Source organism: Buteo buteo, unplaced genomic scaffold (genome assembly GCF_964188355.1).
Source record: "Buteo buteo unplaced genomic scaffold, bButBut1.hap1.1 HAP1_SCAFFOLD_116, whole genome shotgun sequence".
NCBI classification, from domain to species: Eukaryota; Metazoa; Chordata; class Aves; order Accipitriformes; family Accipitridae; genus Buteo; species Buteo buteo.
The window spans coordinates 11,598-31,723 of NW_027439280.1; the positions used below are offsets into that span (position 1 = coordinate 11,598).

The 20,126-nt window shown below is 49.7% G+C and overlaps 1 protein-coding gene and 1 long non-coding RNA gene across 3 annotated transcripts; both read right to left on the reverse strand.

Annotated features, from left to right (window-relative positions):
• Positions 1–1,002: 1,002 nt before the first annotated feature.
• LOC142028047 (T-cell activation Rho GTPase-activating protein-like) lies at positions 1,003–5,677 on the reverse strand. Its single transcript, XM_075022157.1, has 7 exons — positions 5,660–5,677; positions 3,992–4,090; positions 3,608–3,769; positions 3,414–3,523; positions 2,852–3,047; positions 2,507–2,624; positions 1,003–1,037 (listed from the first exon to the last, which is right to left on the reverse strand). The coding sequence occupies exons 1-7, from the start codon at positions 5,675–5,677 to the stop codon at positions 1,003–1,005; spliced, it is 738 nt and encodes a 245-aa protein (XP_074878258.1).
• A 7,086-nt stretch (positions 5,678–12,763) lies between these two features.
• Positions 12,764–17,395, reverse strand: LOC142028043 (uncharacterized). Of its 2 annotated transcripts, none has more exons than XR_012649367.1 (3): positions 17,047–17,395; positions 13,520–13,853; positions 12,764–13,475 (listed from the first exon to the last, which is right to left on the reverse strand). It is a non-coding gene; the product is annotated as an uncharacterized LOC142028043 (long non-coding RNA). The 2 variants fall into 2 exon arrangements; XR_012649368.1 differs by having other exon boundaries at positions 13,520–13,879.
• Positions 17,396–20,126: the final 2,731 nt, after the last annotated feature.

Here is a 20,126-nt window from a genome sequence, read left to right on the forward strand (position 1 = left end):
CCATTCCCCACTCGTCCCCCAGTGCCCCCCTTCCGCCCCCTGCCCACACACCTGTAACCTCCTGTGACCCCCTCGGTTCCCCCCAGTGCCCCCTACTCCCCCCAGTGTGTCACTGGGCAGTGCTGTGGGGGGTCCCAGCGTGATGGGACACCGGGAGGGCGAAGCCTGCTGTGGCGATACGGTCGGGGCTCTCACCCTTCCGATTCTCCCCCGCCATCCCCCTGGGGGGCAGGGAGCAAGCGGCTGTGTGGTGCTCAGCCACCGGCCAGGCTTAAACCACCACAACCTGTGAGCAAAAGAGTTACCTACCCACGGACGGATGGACGGGGAGAGTGCTCATCCTTCCTCCTCCCTCAGGGTGCAGGCATCCCCTGTATCACACCGGGGCGCACAAAAGCCTCAGCAGTCCGGCTGCTGTTGGAGCCCCTTCCAAAGCTTTTTGGGGCGAGCTGACGCATTCCTACCGCCCAGCACGGCGGTTGGGTTTATACCGTTGCCATGAGCGAGGGGATTCTGCAGAAACTGCCCGGCACTCGCTGTGCAAGGGTGATGGCCGCAGGGAGCAGCAAGCTGCAGGTGATGGTGGCTGCATACGGACCTTCAGCCCTTCCTGGCCACCGTGTCTGCCTACATCTTGCCCTCGCTCGGAGCTCATGGGGCTGCTCCTCCAAGGTAGCCCAAACGCACCAGGACGTGGTCCTGGGCAACCTGCTCTAAGGGAGCCTGCTTGAGCAGAGGGCTTGGACGACCTCCACAGCTCCCTTCCAACCTCCACCCTCCTGTGCAACTCTGTGCCTTGCTTTCACTCCTAAAGCACCTGAACCCAGCCCTCATGCGTGCCGGCAAGGATGCTGGGACAAGGCACAATCCCAAACTCCTCCCCGAGGGGTCATCCTCAAACAGCAGCTGCCCGCTCCAGAACAGCCGATGGCGGACACAGTCAGAAGAGAGAAAAACCGTTTTATTGAGAACATTAACTGCGGTGGGGGGCGGGCCCAGGGCTCACAGGGGTTCAGCCAGTAACAGGAAAACGGCACCTACAAGGACAGAGTCAGAGAGCGCTGCTGAATGCACAGCGGCAGGAAGAGGCAGGGTTTGGTTGCCCTCTCTCTGGGGAACACCGTTGACGAGGAATTGCTCATAGCCCAGAAGAGAGTGAGCTACGGCTGGCATTGCCAAGGGGAGGGCTCTGGTGCCTTATCCCCACGGGGAATGCCCTTAGAGAGCTGTGCGCGCGCAGAGATGCACAGGGCCCCTGTGCCACGCAGCAGGGCTCGATGGGGAGCCCCTGGGGAGCGGCCACGGGGTTCTTGCCAGACCCTGCGCAGCACCATCCCTCGCCGTGCCTTGCCAGCGGGTTGGCCTGACTTAGAGCAGTGCTGAGAGTTGGATGGGCAGCAGAGCCTGGTACACACCTGGGCTTCTTGACCTGCCGGACCTTCCTGCATCTTTTCCGTTTGCGATCCCCCAATCTGTTTTCTCTCTTCCTCCTCTTGTTTTCGGCACAGCTTTCACTCTCCTCTCCCCAGGCCTCTTTCCTCCGTCGGTTTCTTCTCTTTTCCTTGTCCTGGGGAGAGCCTGCAAACCTTTCCATCCCACAGTGTGCTTAGATAGGTAAGGCCATGATGCAGCGGAGACAGTTCTGATTTTAAGCAAAAGTGACTTGTTTTACCTTCTTTCCTCTGAAAGGCTGCCCAGTTGTTGCGGACGTAGCAGGGGCTCTGCCGTGCTCTCGAGGGTGGCTGGAGGCAAAGCTGGAGGTGCCTAAACCAGAAATGTTGGAGTTAAGGGGTGGCAAGGGACGGCCTGGAGTAGTAAGGGACTGCTTGCCAGATTGCCACCTTAGCTCTCTGGGGAAGATGCTGCTTTGCATCATCCACATTTTGCACAGTCCACCCGCCCCAAAACACACTTGATGAAACTGTGATGAAGTAGGATCTGAGCAAAAGCCCTCTCAAGTTGACAGCTACTCCCCGCTGTCTTTTTGTAGGTATTTGGATGGATTAAGCACATGCCTAATGCATTTGAGAAAGGACCTTCCCAGTTTTCTGTACAATGTACGATTCCGGGGGGGAGGAAGAGGAACAACCCCAAACACACAAGCCATCGGCTGGCCGGAGGAGGCCCAGCAGCTACTTGGCCTCCTCAGAAACTACCCTCCTACCTGAGAGACGCTGTCACGGTGCTTGTGGAGCAGAGCTGACATACCTCTGTCGTTTTGGACTCTGCCACCGTGTCTCCCCCAGCTCCTTTGAGGATGTCCAGAGAGGGGGATGCATGCAGAATGGCTTCTGCCTGGTGGCCCTGGTCTCCTCTGCCTGCAGGGCCACTTTGCTCTTCCAAAGGCAGGTCTAGAAAGCAAAACCATGTGCAGCAGTGACGCCTTGGAAGTAAGGCACGCCTAAAGCAAAACCCACCCCAAGCCCTACACCGTTTTTCTTCTTGACGTTGAGGTTTCTGGTATCCCGAGCCCCAGCCTGGGACAGCCCTCAGTTCCTCCTCATACCTGTGGCTCCGTCCATGGGGGCTGGCGACTCGCCGGCTGATGGACAGGAGCGGCCAGCCACCTCCTCCCCAAAGATGTCACTGCAATATTCAATCATAAACTCCACCAGCGTGTTCACCTGCACAAATCAAAGCCTTGGTCTCAACCCAGCTGCCTGAAGTTGTCCCAAGCAGCCTTTCCCACTCCCGACCCTTGCCTCTGCACAGACGGCTGTGGCTGCGGGGCTGCCTTTGCAGGCAGCCACCCCACCGGCATTTGCTCAAGGGAGGAGGCAGCCAGGGACCTCTGAGCAGCCAAGCTCGGATGGGCCGGCAAGGCTGCAGCCGGCTTGCCAACACAGCGCACCTTCTCGGTCACCTCCAGCATGGCCTGGAGCGGGAGCAGGTCCTCGTTGGGTGGGCTCAGCAGATTTGGCCCAAGGCAGATGGCCAGGTTGCTGGTGGTCATCCTGCTGGTGGCTGCGCTGTGGCCGATGTGCTGGAGCAGCGAGAGTAGCCGCTTGAGGAGGAGGAGGTTGGCTGCAGGCAACTTCTTGGCCACCCTGAGGGAACGGGAACTCAACGTTAATAGAGCAGATGTTGCCCACAGCCATCCCCCAGGCTTGCCCAAGGCAGGGGGGAGCCAGCAGCTGAGTTGTGCAGCTTCCCAGGTGCTCTCAGCCAGCGGTCGGTGCTCCTGCAGCTCAGGAAGGAAGCACGGCGTTCCTTCCTAGATCCTGATTTCCCCCAAGCCCAGGCAAGGGAAGGCTCCCTCTCCATGCCCTTTCCCCGAAACCTAAGCCCACCCCAGCAACAGCAAGCTGCCAGAAGACAGAAGACGCAGCTTTTTAAGGAGACCGTCCCTTTGCAGGCAAGTCCCAGGCCTCTACCCGTCCCTGCTCAACAGGCGGGCTGCTGCCCGCACTTACGCTTTCAGCTCGGAGAGCTTCTCCTCCTTGCCGGTCCTCTCCATGGCTTGCATCCAGTCCTCGTAGAGGTTGTTGACGAGCAGCTTGTCGGGGATGCTTCGGAGGAAGTCCTACAATGCCAAGGGCTCCGGGTGAGCCTTTGAAGTTTCCAGGCCGGCCAGGAGCTCCTCCAGGCGCAGGTCAGAAGCGCTCACCTTCAAGACGGCGGCCAGCAGGAGCGCAGGCTGGCTTCCCAGGTCGACGCGTGCGCCGCGGTCCAGGGCCTCCCGCAGCTCCCGAAGTTCGGTCCCGCCGGCGGCTCTGCGGAATATCCCCTCCGTCGACGGTCCTTCCCGGCGCAGGACAGCCAGCAGCTCCTGCAGGAGGGGCAGGAGGACAGTTGCTTGGCCGAGGAGCTGCCTTCCAACAGCGGTGGCCAGAGCACTGCCCCAGAGCGAGCTCCTTGCTGGGGGTGAAGAGCCCAAGCCACCATCCCCGCAGCTCCTGGGGACGCCCTGTGGAGCAGCCGGAGGGAGGGCTCCCACCGCCTCTAGGGAGCATCTGGAGGGCTGGGGACCCCCCCGGCCAGGCTGGCTTACCTGGATGGGCCGGGGCAGGGAGCCGTCCTCCCCGCAGAGGGCTGCCAGGGGCTGTCCAAAAAGCGCCCTGCCACAGCCGGAGCCCGCCTGCCCTGGCGCCTGGGCAGCGGCCGGGGTCCTCCGCAGAGCAAAGGGCCAGGGCAGCCCCATCCTCCTCCTGCTCCTCCTGCTGTTTCCTCCTGCTGCAAAGGAAAACAGAGCAAGATCCCGTCAATGGAGACTGCCAGGCCGCTGCTCCCGGAGCCTGCCCTGCCTGCAGCGCGGTGCTGAGCAGTGAGGACGAGCAGGGAGCCAGCAGCTGGAACCGCGGCTCCAGCTCAGCGGCTCCATCTCGCAGGCTCCTGAGAGCCGGCATGCCACCGGGACAGCCTGTCCCAGCCCTCGCCCTGCCCTCCTCCAAGCCGTGGGCAGCAGCAGAGGCTCCGTGTCCCCGCAGAACCACGTCCAGCGGCCGCTGCCCAGCGGGTGTCTGTGCTCGTCCAGGTGATGTCCTGCCTTGGGGTGCCGCACCTGCATGGCGACACTCAAGGGACAAGTGAGCACAGCTCAACCATTTGCAGGAGGTTGCCTTCCTTTCCAAAACTCACCTGGTGAGCGGCAAAGTCCGCCTCCCTTGTTCCCAGATGGGGCTGTCGGTGGCCCTTGCTTGGGATGATCCTGCAAAAATGAGATTGCGCTTAGAGAGCATCCCCGCAGCAGAAAGGGCCGCCGGCGAGCTGCCGCCCGGCACCAGCAGCCTGAGCGCAGCAGAGCTGGGACCCTGTGCCCTGTGGGGCTCTCTGCCCTGCATGGCAGGATTCCCCCCAGTGCCACCAGTGAGGATGTGCTGGCATTCCTGGTGGCTCCCCAACCCTCTCCACTCCCCGAGTGGCACCATGAGACCCTCCCCACAACCTCTCCCCACTTGCCGCACATGCCGGCACAGCCAGAGGTGGGCGAAAGGCAGCCGTTCTCACCTCTGCCTGGCCCTCGATCAGCCTCTCCAGGCTCCCGGCGCTGAATGTCCTCCACTGGGCAAGAGAGAAGGAGCGGAGGAAGGTGAGCAGCGATGCCTCTGCTGCTTGCTCGGCTGGAGGACCAGGGCTCGGGGACAGAGCCCAGATTGGGGAGACACTCACGGCGTGGCGGTGGCTCAGCTGCTTCTCCAGGGGTTTGAGGGAGGGGAGATGGGTCACCCGGGCTTGCTTTGCTCCTTCTGGTGTCCTGTGGACCGGGAAGGGACAGGGAGAGAGCTGGCTGAGCCCCGAGCTGCCCCTTCTCTCCTGTCAGGCAGCTCTCCCCGAGAGCTCCTGGCAGCTGCGAGGGCACCTCTCCCCAGCTGGGGAGCTGTGTTCTCCCATCAGGCTGCGCCTGGAGCATCCCCCTTTGGCTTACCCCAGCAGCGTGCCCACCCACAGCTCCTTCAGCGCCTGGGAGCTGCAGAAAGAGAGGAGAACCAGCGTCAGGCCCCGCTGCTTCAAAGCCCGTGGGCAGAGGCGTGTTTGTGTGTAGCCCTGCGCCGTGGGGAAGGAAAGAGGGGCAGGACGAAGAAGCCCCGTGGGGCAGGACAGGGACTCTGCCCAAGCCCTGGCTCCCTGTGTCCTGCCAGAGCAGGACTTTTGCCCTTCTCTTCTGGGCACGGTTGGGAACCTCTCCCACCCAGCCAGGGGATGTGGCACCACGACTCACCCAAAGGCGACAACGCATGAGCCGGTGGGCCAGACGAGGATGAGGATGTCCTCGTCGCTGCCTTCCTCCTCCTCTTTTTCCTCCCCTGCTGCCTCCTTTCTGCCGCTCAGCACCCACAGCTGGTCCAGGGCCAGGCGGAGCTGTGGGCGCAGGCTGGTGCCGCGTCTGCAGAGAGCAGAGAGGAGAGGCAGGCGGTGAGCTGGGGGTGTCCTCCTCGGGGTCCCCCCGGGCCGAGCCCTGTCCCCCACCTGCCCTTGGGACAGACATCGATGGGCGCATCCAGCACCAAGGGGCCGGGGCCTGGGGCTGGGGCCGGGGTGTCCCGGGGCTGGGGCCAGGGCCAGGGCTGGGGGAAAGGCAGCTGGGCTCTGAGGGTCTTACTGCAACTTGGCGATCACCAGTTCCTCCTGGAGGAGGAGAAGGCGTCTCTCGCTCCTCTTGCGGCCCCGGGTCAGCCGCACGTCCGCGCTCAGCACCGCCTCGGCATCGGCGAGAGCCTCCCTGCAGAGCAGAGAGCGGCGGGCATGAGAAAGGCCGCTGCCACCGCGGGTCCCGGCCGTGCCCCCGAGGCACAGGGAGAGCTCACCTGGAGCCGCAGCAGCAGTTGGCCTGGCCCATCCTGCCCGGGAGAGGAGGACCCTCGCCGTGGACCGAGGACGCGGGCCAGTCGGCGACAGCGGGGATGGGAGGCGAGGTGCCGGTGCCGGTTCGGTGCCGCTCGGTCAGATCCTGCCTCCTCCCAGCGCTCCTGCGTGCCAGCACAGCTCCGTGCTGCTGTCTCTGGCGGCCGTGGGCTCCAACTGACCAACATTCCGAGCCCAGCGACCAACATTCTAAGCCCAACGACCAACATTCTGAGCCCAACGACCAACATTCTAAGCCCAACGACCAACATTCTAAGCCCAACGGAAAGTGGGAGGGGCACTGGGGGGAGAGTTCTTTCCAATGTGGCCGTCTCTGCCTGGCACTGGGGAGCCCAGGGCTCGACAGAGCAGAGGGGAAGGGCTTGGGACTTCTGCAGTCTTTCTTGCTAGGACCTTCATGCCCCAGAACTGTGCATTTCCCTAAGCCACTGTGTCTTAGTCACAAGTGTGTGGCTATCCCTGGATTCCCCTTGCTTGTCTATGTAGCACCCTTCCCATTCCCGCCCTTCATGCACATCTCCCTGTGCCACTGCGATGAGGATTAGAATTGTGTGGGTTTTCTCTAGCCAAAGCAGTGGTCAAATTGGGGAGGCTCTCTCTTGGCATGGGACAGTGAGAAAGAAGATGACCATGCTGATAGGGTGCAGATACAGTTTCCAACTTGGTAACGGTAACTTGGTGTTTTGTGCTTTCTGCATTGCTCTGTGTGCCTCAACACTTCACACTGCAAGAGAAAGGGAATGTCATGGTCTGGACCCAGACACCAATATGGACCTCCCTCCCCACGAGAGGGAGAGTCTGTGCAGCATCACACTTTTGCTCTGCCCTCATTAAGACGAAAAACACTTTCACCCTAGACGATTCGTCCCTGAGAAAGACAGCTCTCAGACCATGCAACACTAGCTGGGACAAACATCCTCTCCTGGATAGTGGCATTAAGATAGGCTGTGTATTTTGAACCGTCTGAAGGTCATTGAAGAATGGCCTTGTGAGAAGGTAATCTTGGTGAAGCTGTCGACGGGGCTTCTACGGACATGGGCTCACACACTAACAGACATAGCCATGTGCCACTTATTCTCTTGATCAGCTAAAATATATGATCCATTCGTGAATTGATCTCTTCCTGAATAAACCTCAAACTTCTAAAACAATGACCTAACCAGCTTGAAAAGGCCCCAGGACAGAAACTGAAGCCATAGTCTTAATGGTCACTTTCCTGAAGAGAGATACTGACTTTACAACCTCACTCTGGTTATAATCACAGGATTTATCTTTGCTGCTGCTGCTGCTTTCTCCTCTGAGGCTGGGATTTTGTTAGAGCTATTTTAGACCAGGTCCATGTGATGCAATGCTGACTCTGGTCAGGACTATTCCATGCTCCTGTCTAGAGGCTGCTGCTCACTGTTTGGAGGGAGGAAGGGAGCCTAAAACTTCCTATTTTATCACAAAACTGTCTTTTTATTGGTAGCCCAAAATATTATTGTTTTATGATCTTCTCCAAATAGAAAAATCCCTTACATAAGTCATTTCACCTGCAGCTGGTACCACTTTCACAGCCCTCTCGATCCTCTTCTGTGAGTGCATTACAGGTACAAGCACGTGGCCATCCCGTGGGGTAGCATGTGAGCAGACAACAGAGGGCTGAAGTCTTTGAAGTGGTTTGTTGGCAGGCAAAACAAGCAGGAGAGGCTTTCCAAGCGCTCATGGTGCTGCAGTCAGAAAAGCGTGTCAAGAAAATGTGTGGAGATGAGCTGCACGGTGAGTGTGGGGCTGCCTGTTCCCATCATACCCAGAAAAGTTACTGTAATTTGTGGTTCTCCTATTCTGGGCCAGTGGGATGAAGCTGGGGTATAACCTTGAGAACTTAACTGGTCGGGAACACAGAGGAAGCAGTCAAGCACAGAATCTGAGAGAAGTGTAGTCCTGAGCATGTCCTTTATCAAGGTGCCTTGAAGACATTCTCATAGTACAGCACACAAAAAAAGAATTGGGCAGCACGTGGAAGAAGACTCAGAAGAATGCCAATAATACTGCAATTTACCATAAGAAAAGTTGCAATTTCAGCATTTCTTTCTGTTCTCTGTTCATTCTAGCACTGTTCAAGACAATCTGGAATGTCCAAGAAGTGACTGTGTCTGGTCCCGCAGTTAGATGAAATCTCCCAGCTGTAAAAACAGCTGCTGCTGCCTATTTATCACACAAAAACATGATTTCTTGATGGTAAGTCTAGTTCCATGTTGCTCTTTGCTAATGTCAGCAGATGTTGATGTTAATGTATACAGCATCAGGAGCAACAGAAGGAATCACTGTGGCAGCTGTATTTTTTCCTCTGCAATGAAGGGCATTCCTGCCTTTTATTTGGACTTTGTCTTCAGAAGTAGAAGCAATGCACTACAGTGTACAGGTTAACATCACTTCAGTAGGCTTTTGTGAGTAAATAACAGTCCCATAAGCTCTAACGACATGAGAAATGTGGGATGTGAACTAAATACGATAAACTACTGAGTACAGGTTTTTTTGGTAAAGTACTTACACATCCATGAAGGAAAAAACCAAAATGAAAACACCATGTTTTGGGATACAACTGACATTTTCCAGCAGGAAAAATTCACTGTGTGCAGCAGAGTTCCTGCTAGGATAGCAACAGTGCACACTGCGGTTACTCTTTGGACAGTTCATGCTAGCTCATCCTACAGAATGGCCGTCTTGCCAGGATGATTCTGAGTAAGAAGTTTTACTGCCTGCATGCTCTGTTAAGTTAGCCCATATTTGGGGTTTTCTGTTTGTTTTGGTTTTTTTTCTTGATGTTTGCTTGCTGTTGTGTTGCATTACAAGTTACAGGAGCCTTACATTGAAGGGAAAGAAAAACAATGTTAATGTATGAAGCCCTTTTTGTTACTCTAGTGAGCACTTACTTATGCCACTAATCCCATGAAGTTGCTTGCATAATTATGCAGCCAAGTTAGAAGTTACCCACATGAGTCAATTTACTCATGAAGGTACATCATTGCTAAGGACGATGTTGTTGTTCCAAACAAGGCAATACATTTTGCTTTCTCTCTCAGCACCTGCTCCTCAATAAATAGAAGAGGGCTGATCTGGAGTGAGAATTGCAATACAAACACCCAACTACCTGGAGTTTTGTTCTGCAGAACTCATGTTAAAATCGGGACTCATTCTAATTGGGGTCTGTCAAACAAATAGAAAGATAAGCCTTGCTTTTGTAAGACAAACATGAAAGAGGTTGATTATCAGGCCCGATTTCCCTTAGATAGTTCACTGCATCCCAGGTTACATACATCTTTTCACTTAGAAGTCTGGAGGTGAAGTGAATGCTGCGTGTGCTTTTTTGTTTATTTATTTTTTGTTCTGTACAAAACAATCATCTCATGTGGAACCTTGCAGATGGCTTTGCAATAGATTGTAGTGGGTATATACCCCCTTACTCTAGTCTCACTTCTAGATTTCAAGTTAATTGTTCTTTTGTATTCAGAAGGAGAAAGCTTGTTCAAATACCAACTGCAATTGCCGGGAAACTGGCAGGCAGGCCTGTTGCTTTCTTTGGAGGAAAAAAAAGCAGCTAATTCTTGTATTCACAGGCAAAACATTCATAGCTTTTTAGTAGGTGATTTTTAAACTATAAAGACGTTAGAATTAGGTGAACACATCTTTGTTTTAATGTGCCTCACTCAACACTTTGTATTGTTATGTGTGAGGGATACATTTTTCATGGTCAAATTTCAGCTATGTTGCATGTAAATATAGCAGCATTTGTAAAAGCTGAGAAACACAGCATGTTCAAAGTTTCGTACAGATATGTGATGGTAACCTACCTTAATTGTCATTTTAATCAGTAAGTACATCCTCACGTATCATTCCTGAAGCAAGTGAAGTGAGGTGACAGTTAAATAACTCAGGCAATTAGACATGAAACACTGTGAAGTTTTCAGGTGGCTGCTTTTGTTTCATAAACCAAAATATCAGAAATCCATATACCCAGTCAACAAGATTTGATATAGCAGTTATTTATAGTTTATAAAGGGAAAATGGGGTTTATATGGAATATACACTTTAAGTGAATTCAAGGCAAAAAAAGTTTAAAAAAAATTAGCAGAGGAGCTATAGGTATGTTACCGATGGATAAACAGAAAGAACATACATAGGTTTTTTCCCTTCATTTCTGAAGGAAGAAAACAGCTACAGTGAAAAGAAGGATGCACCGAACTAACTTACAACCAAGGGAATGTGGAATAAAGCAGCAGGAAAAAAACGGCTTTGTGAGACAGGGGTAGCAATCATCTTAAACGCCTAAGCATTTGTATGTGTTCCCTACTTTTTGTGGGTAATCGCTCATAGTGTAATAGTGTGTGTTCAAAATTCTATTCATCTTGTACTTGCATTTCACATTTTAAAAATTCGTAAGCAAGAAGTTTTTTATTGTTCTCCTGCAGTAGAGATGAAATCCAGAGGCTGACAAAAGTCAGGAATCTCAGCAGGAAAGAAGAAAAAGATCATTTGGTTGTAGTCTTTAAAACTAGAGTTATTCACTAAAGCCTTTTTATAAGACAAGCATCTAGAACACTTTTGTTTCACGGGAAAATAATAAAAACGGTAGAGGAATGGAAGTCTTTCAAGAAGGAAAGAAAAAAGGTGGTGCTGATGTTACCCAGCAAAAATTGTGATTTCTATCTTGGATCTTGTGGTGTTTGGTAGGGTGTTTTAGTCCTGGTTTTTGTATTGCTCAAAGTCTGTGAAAAAGCTATCATCTTATCTTGAGATACAGGCTGAAAATATATTGGCTATTGTAAAATCTCTCTTACCTCATTACATGTGGGATTGGGGGTATGGGTCTGATTTGCATTTCATGAATGTTTGGGGTTCTTTGTGTCAGGACAATATCTCACAAGGCCTTTCATGCTGAGTGCAGAAGGGAACCTGACTCACAGGTTCCTGCCCCACGGGGCTTCATCGTCCTGCCCCTTTGTCCTTCCCCTCCTCCTTGTCCTCATCCTCGTCCTCGTCCTCGCCCTCGCCCTCGCCCTCGTCCTCCCCCAGGCAGGCGGCCATGAGGCCTGCGGGGGCCGGGGCCGGGCCGGGGACGGTGTCCCTGCAGGGTCAGGCAGCAGGAAGGAGCGCCCCGGGGCATGCTGGGAGCTGTAGTCCTGGGGCACGGGGCTGCCGGGGGCCCTGGTGGTTCCCGGGGCATGCTGGGAGCTGTAGTCCTGGGGCACGGGGCTGCCGGGCGGCCATGTTGGTCTCTGCAGTCTCTGCTCCAGCTGCGGCCCGGCTGAGGTGAGGGCTGGGGCTGCCCGTGAGGCGAGCGAGGCCCTTGGGCGGGCGTGGGGGTGTGGGAGCCGGGCCCGGCTGAGGGAAGGAGAGAAGGGGCAGGGTGAGGGGGGTCGCAGTCCTGGGTTTGTGGGTTTCACACAGACTCCCTCTTCAGAAAACACAGCCTCTGTGTGGGTCAGCGGTCCCTGCAGAGCTTTAGTATTTGTAGCCGTTTTTATAAATACACAGCGGGCTCACACGGTGCTGTGCTTCTTGTAAACTGCATCGCTTTTATCCCGGCTACAGCCTGGAGGGAGCAAGTGCCAGCCGGCAGATTAAGATGGAGATGAATGCAAGCGATACACTTGCGATGGTGATCCTGCCACAAGGCACGCTGCGTCTTTGTTATAAGTTACGACGAAAATTTGTATGCCAGCCCGGGGATAAACCAATCCAGGTTTATTGTAGCAAGCAACAAGCAGGCAAAACAGCGCTGGGTGGCCGGGGAGTCTCCGCTCCACCAACGGCACACACCTGATGTGGTCACGTGTTTGACAGTTAAACAGTTAAGTGTTACATATGTATGGGAGTTGCAGGTACGCCTATACATATGCATGACCTATTCCCGCTTTGCATTAAAATTAATTCCAAGAGGTATTACAATTAGTTCCGAGAGGTATTACGATTAGTTCCAAGGGGACACTCCCTCAAGTTTATCTATCCAAGCCACGGAATCGGCCTTGGCCGGTTTCTGGGACCAGTTCCTTATTTTCTCAGAAAACTGCTCTTGAGGAGCTATATGATAAGGTAATCAAGACTGGCTCATCCTGCTTACTTAGCTCAATATCTAGTTTCTGCACTTGTTACTGTGGTTATTACAGTTAAAAGCAGCTTAGTTACTAAGTTGTAGAGATCAATATATTTTAACAATCAACAGGTTTGATGAACAAATTGGTTATGCAAAGTTTATTACAATTCCCCCTTTTTGTTTTTCTTATTTTGTTCCTCAAACTGGGCAAGAGCTTCTCGAGCTAGGGAGAGAAGGGGAGTTTCTTTAACAATTTCGTCTTCTTCTAGGTGCTTATAGTGTCTTCTTATCAACATTAGGTGTACAGCTTCTAATTGATTTTTTATCAATCCGGTAATTCTATTCAATATACAAGGTGCAAAGGTTAATATTAACATTATGAGAACTAGGACAAAACTAAAAGCCTAAGTTATGTAGACATGGGTCTCTGGGTACGAGTTGACATAAAGATTGATTAAAACTTGGGGCCCCGGTAGCAATTACTTGCTGTAATATCATTTGATCCTCCCACCTATAGAGCGTCCATTTATAAGGTTGGTGGGGGTTCCCTTTACCCTGGGTTATCCCTATCAGCATTAGTAACAGTCTTATCATCCAAATGCTTAATCTTAAGTTCAAGAAAAGTGGTGTACCCTTACCCTTGCGACAGGTATTCCGAGGTTGTTGATAATCATTTTGGTTTTTGTCTTTACCCCTGGTGAGAGATGGGAGACTTCGGGGAAGCTCTGAGGACGTTTTGTTTGGGAGTAATAAGTCAAGAGGCTCCGTGAGCCTTCTCTGGAGGTGGTTCATCAACTTTAATCCGAACAGCAGTACGTCTCTGCCTTCTTCTCTGCCTACTCTGTTGCTTAGAGCAGTGAGGTGTACCATCTTCTCGGCAGCAGTCGTATTCTTCAGGGGAACCTCCTTTATATTTGATTCGCTTTGACTTATATGCGTCCCAGTTTTTATCCTTCACTTTCCAAGCTCCCCACCCCACTCTGACCACTGTTCATCTGCAAGATATTGGCAGTATTTCAGCCTTCGTTGAACACGGCTCGTTGGCGTAAAGACAACACCTCTCAGGGTTTATGCCTTTAGCAAAAATATCCCACCACTCTTTGGAGTCCTTTGTAATTTTCCTGGTTGATACTCCCACACGTAATGCTTGCTCAGTTAATTCCCGTTTGTAATAATAACATTCGTGGCAAATACCACTAGAGGGGAATACCCATAGGAGCCATGTGTCCACCACTTTTCTCTACAGAGTTTACACCTGTAACATACAAAGGGATAACATATACAGTGAGGATCTTTACAAAAGATAGTCTCACTCATCCGCTTTTCTTCGGAACTTAATTTTCAAGCTGTCAGGGTCTCTGGTCGCCTCCCAGTGAGAATTCTGCATTGGTCTTTTGATTCTGCTTGCACGAGTCCATGCTCTTTTGGCAGTCCGGACTGCAGGATCTGTAGTAAGCAGAACAAGAAACGGTCCCTCCCAACAGGGAGTTAGAGATGATTCTTTCCAAGTTTTGATCAATACGTTATCTCCAGGCATAATTTTGTGTATTGCAATATCTAATGGTGGCCTCTGCACTATCAGTCCCTTCTTTATTAGTTCTTGCCGTCTCTTCATGAGTTTAATGATATACTCCTGTAAGAATTTTTCTTCTATCTTTGGGTGTTCAATCGGCATTTCTAGGTCATAGGGCATCCCCTATAACATTTCAAAAGGAGAGATCCCAGTGTTTGCTCTGGGTTGTGTCCTTACATTTAATAGTGCTAATGGTAAACATTTTATCCGGTTCATTTTAGTTTCAATGATTAATTTAGTCAAATGTTTCTTCTACTATAGCTTGTAGGCAAGTAGGCCATCCCCTACTAACTGGATCTAATAATTTGGAAAAATAACCTACAGGTTTCTTTCTTCCAGCCCATTCTTGGGTTAATACCCCAAAGGCTGTTCCTCCTTCTGCATTCACAAACAAATAAAACGGTCGTTTAGTATCGGGTAAACTTAATACCGGAGCATTTACAAGGTCAGCTTTGAGGCTTTCTAGACTCTGTTCATCCTTCTGAGTCCGTTTTATTAATCTTACTCCTACTAATTTCTGATACAAAAACTTCACTTTGTTGCTGTAATTTTCAATCCCTTGTCTACAGTACCCTAAAAGTCCTAACAACTGCCTTATCTGTCTCTTGCTTGTTGGTGCCTGGAGGGATAAGATACCATTCACTCGTTCAGGATCTAATTTCTTAGTTCCCTTACTCAGCCAGTGTCCTAAGTATTTTACTTCCTCTTCAGTAAACTGTAATTTAGACTTTGAAACCTTGAACCCCTTCAGGCTTAAAAAGTTCAATAATCTAATGCTCTCATTTCTAACAGTCTCTTGATCTTCCCCAGCTAACAACAGATCATCTACATACTGCACTAAAGTTACCTCTGAGGTTGATTCAAAAGTTTCTAGTACTTGTTCCAGAGCTTGCCCAAACAAATTTGGTGATTCTGTAAATCCTTGTGGAAGTACAGTCCACCTTAATTGTTGTTTCCGGTGGGTTTCTGGATCTTCCCATTCAAAGGCAAAATAATTTCTACATTCCTCCTTCAAGGGGCAAGCCCAGAAGGCATCTTTCAAGTCTATAACACTGTACCACTTCAATTCCAGGGAGAGTTGGCTCAACAACGTATACGGATTAGCTACGACTGGAAACCTGGTAACAGTTCTTTTGTTTACTTCCCTTAAATCTTGAACTAAGCGATAGGAGCCATCTGACTTCTCTATGGGCAGAATGGGGGTATTGTGTGGTGACATGCAAGGTTCTAATAATCCCTGCTGTAACAACCTTTCGATTACAGGCTGTAATCCATGTCTACCTTCTTGTGCCATGGGATATTGTTTGACTCTAATTGGAATTTCCGTGTTCTTAATAGTGACTTCAAATGGAGCAATGTTTAATCGTCCTACTGACTCTGGAGTGTACCACACTTCGGGGTTAATTTTAGCTTCATCCTCCGTTGTCAAGACACACAATTTTACTGCTATTTCTTTGGGTTTTATTTCCAAATTAATTTCCAATTCAATCATTAAATCTCTTCCCAGTAAATTAGATTCTGCTTCAGGTACCAACAAAAAGGATCCTATTCCAAGTCGAGATGGAGCTTCTATTTTTACTCCCTTTATTAGTGGTACCTGAAACGGTTCCCTTTTTGCTCCTATTACTTGTAATTTCTCCGAGGACAGTGTGCATCTTCGGGGCACTAACTGGACACTAGATCTCTCTGCCCCAGAGTCCACAAGGAACTCTACTTCTTGATGCTGGGGACGTAATTTTAATTTTATCAAGGGCTCTGTTTTCTTAGGGGTCCCCAGCAAATAGATCCCCTGACCCCCCTAATCTTCTTTAAGCATTTAGTGGGGGTCTCATCTTTCTTCTGGTGTTCACTAAATGCTTTATTAATATTCTGTCCTCGAGGAACAGATTCCTTAATGCCTTGAACAATTATAATGCGCAGATCTGCCATATGAGTTCTATGTTCTGCATTTTGGTTATCCCAGTTTGGCCGCTGTAGTGGCCATTTAATATCTGCGCCTGGACCGTGTTGGTGCTGCTGATCCCAAACTCTCATTCCTGCTCTTCGAATCATTTCCCTTTCCTCTGTTGTGAATAGTATACTTAAAATTGCCTGTAACTCTTCCCAGGTATATATATATTAGGACCTAAAAACTGGTCCAACCTTTCGGATACTCCCAAGGGGCCTTCTAAAAGGTTCCCCATCTCCTTCTTGAATTCCCTTACATCTCCGGAATTCAAAGGTACTGACACAAATCCCATGCCAGGCTGTGGACCCCCTATAGCTATTTCTCTCAAGGGGTATAATCTTTCTTCTAACTGCTTTTCTTTCTGGTCTGACTCCTCGTTATTCCCCTGTTCTCCTCAGGGGAACTCGGAGGGTCTAAGTCTGGGGCTGGGGCTGTCGGGGAAGAGGAGGAAGGGGGGGGTTGGGTCAGGTGCGAGTGTAGGGGGAACATAAGGGGGAGGAGGTGTGGGAAGTTCTTCGGGGTTTTTAGTTCTTTTTTTTTTTTTTTTTTTTTATGGTTCTTTTCACTTAGAGCAAATACATGGATTTGGGTATCTAATTTTATCCATAAATGAGCATATTCACTCTCTTCTAAACTCAAGGGTTCCTTAGAATTTACATATATGTTTAAGGCTTGACATATCCAATCGTCAAACGTCCCCAAAACAGGCCGAAATACCTGATCTCCTCTAATTTGTTTACCACCCCACCCCTGTATGCATTAAGATATCATTTTCTCTCTGCTTTTGCCCTGTCTGGGCAGCCAGTCATCCCAATGGGCAATCATTACCCTAAAGGACTATCTGGCGGTATCATAGGGAGACTGACCTTAGGATTCCCTATGGAGTCATCCCTCTTCCCAGGCGACCTACACCCCGGGGAACCCACCATGGAGTCAGAAGGCTTGCTTTTCTTCTGCCCCATCTTCCGAAGTGCCTCTCTCTCACACACACACACGTGCCCCTCGTTCGTGGCTCATGCCCTCGTGGGAAATGAGAACCGCACTACAAGAGGGTCCGCACTCACTTCGCTCCTCTCGGGAGCGTCTCGTTTATGCACACTTCGGGAAACCCACCCCGACTGAACGGGAAACGCTTTCAATACTCACTTAACCTGGAGTCTTCGTCCGGATCCTCGTGCACGAAAATTATGGGGTACTGCAGTGTTCTTTTGCCTGCTTGCCAAATTTAGAGTTCGGAGGTAAGGGTCTTGGAAAGGATATCGTCCACTCCGGGGCCATCCAAGGATGGGGCGCCTCCCCAGAGTTTAGATTCCAAACCAAGTTAACCTTATCCGAGTCACGGCACCAAATTGTTATAAGTTATGATGAAAATTTGTACGCCAGCCCGGGGATAATCCAATCAAGGTTTATTGTAGCAAGTAACAAGCAGGCAAAACAGCGCTGGGTGGCCGGGGAGTCTCCGCTCCACCAACGGCACACACCTGATGTGGTAACGTGTTTCACAGTTAAACGGTTAAGTGGTTTTCAGTGCCTGCTTTGGGAAAGAATATCCTCAACTAGTCTAAGGTACAGATCTATTAGAGGAAAAGGAGTATGAGGTAAGGAGCATCATGCTGCATTTATTGCTAAACGTCTGCTTTCATTTCATTCAAACTAGAAAGTAAACAAAGATTGGACCTGCCAAAGAATTTGTTTCCCGGAGTGAGCATTCAAGCACTGGGGAGCAGTTTGCAGGATCAGAACTTCAGCCTGCTCTGGGTGATAAACCCTCAGGAGAGGAAAGAGAACCCCCACTTTTTTAAATGCATCTCTACTTATCTTAATAGTTCTTCTTGTTAGATTGTGTTGGCGGTCAGACTCTAAGCACGTGACTAAACTGTCAAAAAAATCAAGATATTTAAGGATTATTTGCTGTATTAAATGCTCTTACAAGCAGTGCACTCTATTGCCCTGTGGATAGTATAACGTCATGACTGGCAATTTTCCTTTTTTAGTACAAGGACGCATGTGTGAAGGCAAATCGAGGGTACAAGTGGTGCCCCACAGCAAACCAACCTGCCAAAACCCAGGCATCCACTGTTACAAACGGGAAGAAGCTATGGGCCTTTGCTTCAGACTCTGCAAAGGCTTTACCAAGCCCGAGGAAAGTGACAAGAAGTGACGAAATGCCACAGCGTAACTTCAGGATGGCAGGTGAGATTTCCATCCATGTTCCTCACACGTAGCTGCCTTGTTTTGTTTGCGGACGCGGTGTTGGAATCGAACTGCAAGACCAGTTTCCTTTACTGCACCTGGTACTGTAGTGCAAATACCTTTCATGTCCCAAATTGAGTTGCCAAGACTCTAGTTAAACCTCTGCATAACAGCCTCAAATTTCCTAAGTGCATGATTGCTTTCGATAGTCGAGTCCAGATGTGTGACATATCATAAGCCGTACCCTGTTTGGGGTCCAGATTTGATTGATGTTTAGTTCAGGCTTATCTGCTGTTAGAGCTTTTCATAGTCATAAAGGGAAATGCTGATTGTGTGCATTCTTTTTGTCTTTCATAGAGTGTTGTACTATGTTTAGTAATTTGCTGTTGACAGAAATAATTTATGGTTGTCTATGAAGTTGGAAGTGCTAACGTTCCTGTGGATGAATGTACCAGTGGAGCTAACTTCTTGTATTTAAATCAAGAGAAGCGTAATGATAGCTTGGAGGGCTGGATTCTCACCATTTTAAACATTAAAAGGTAAAATAAAATCATATCCATCAAGAAGTGGATTGCCTGAGCTGGTGAAAGGCAGATAATCTCACACTGATATCCACAAATGGCAGAACTGTAGCAATCATGAGCCTGAAGTAGAAACATTAATGTTAAATACTGGCAGCTTAAGAGCCTAACAGTCAAGGTAGAAACTGATTTTTACCCCACCACCCTTTTTTTCCTTTTTATTTTTCTTTTCTGCAGTTTGACATTTCTAATTTTATAAATACTGATGTATTTGAAACTTTGTCATATCCTACCTAGGTTATGACAAGTGTGTGGCAGATAGGACTTTCCTGCTTAGAGAGATCGTGAGCTGGAGAGTGGGAAATGGTTTTATGGAACAAGTATAAAAGGAGCAGAGGTATAAAAAGGCTTGTATGCCTTTTTGCCAGTTTAGTAAATTCCTGTAATGAAATCTCTTCTGGCTATGGAGGAACTGTGAATTGGGATCAAAAGAAAGTGTTTCCTGCTACATCGTTCTGATATATGGGAGACCAGTTCTAAAAATCTCAAGCCCCTTCATCCCATTCTGGTTTTGCTCTCAGAGGAGTCACTTTTATGCTCCTTCAGGTTTATCGACTTAACGGAGAGAACAAGGAGTAGGTGTTGGTCTGCCTGGCTGCTGTCCCCCACTGTTCCTGCCGGGATATCCAACTGTAGAGCTTCTGAGTACAGAGAGATCTTGAATCAACACCTATCAGAGCAGAGAACAGAGAACTTAAAGAGTTCCTGAGAAACTGATCTAATCCATTGTTTTATCTATGGAGCCATTAATTTCTGAAGAAGGCCCTCTTTTGTGCTACATGTGACTTTGAAAAGATGACAGAGATCGGCAGCTTCAGCAGTTCCCTGGATAATATTCTAGCTAGGATGTTCCCTGTCAACCTCAGCTTCATCAGTTCTTGTGTCTTTACATTTATAGTTTCTTGCCAGATCTGCATAAGGCTGTATGACTTAAATCTTCATATGAAAAGTAGCACTTGTCTTGACATGTGAAAATTGGGACCCCAGCTAGTGCTTATACAAAAAGAGGTGAAATTTGTGCCAAGAAATACTTTTCTAAAGACTCCTCAGTCTGACTTCGATACTGCAACTGAGTCCTGCTGAGTCTTGTATAAGCACATGCATCATAGCAGGCATACAGAAATCATGCTGTATGTTAGAAAAGCAGTGACAGTTTTGGTACTGCTGTTTTCAGTAAGACAACTTCAGTGCATTAGTCTTGGTCACCTAGCTTGTGTATTTACAAGTGAGTGAAACAGTGAATGGCAAGGGCTCGAGCACTGCTGAGAAGTCATCCATGCGTTTTTATTGCTAGCATACTCTGGCATAGTTTTGATCTGCTCCAACCTAGTAATCTCCCAGACAGTTCTCAGGAGTGGCTTGAGTCAACAGCATATGCTAGGATCTGTTCCCAATAGGCACTTTAGATGTTACTGTACTATTTTGAGGACAAAAAAAATTCTGGCAAGTGAG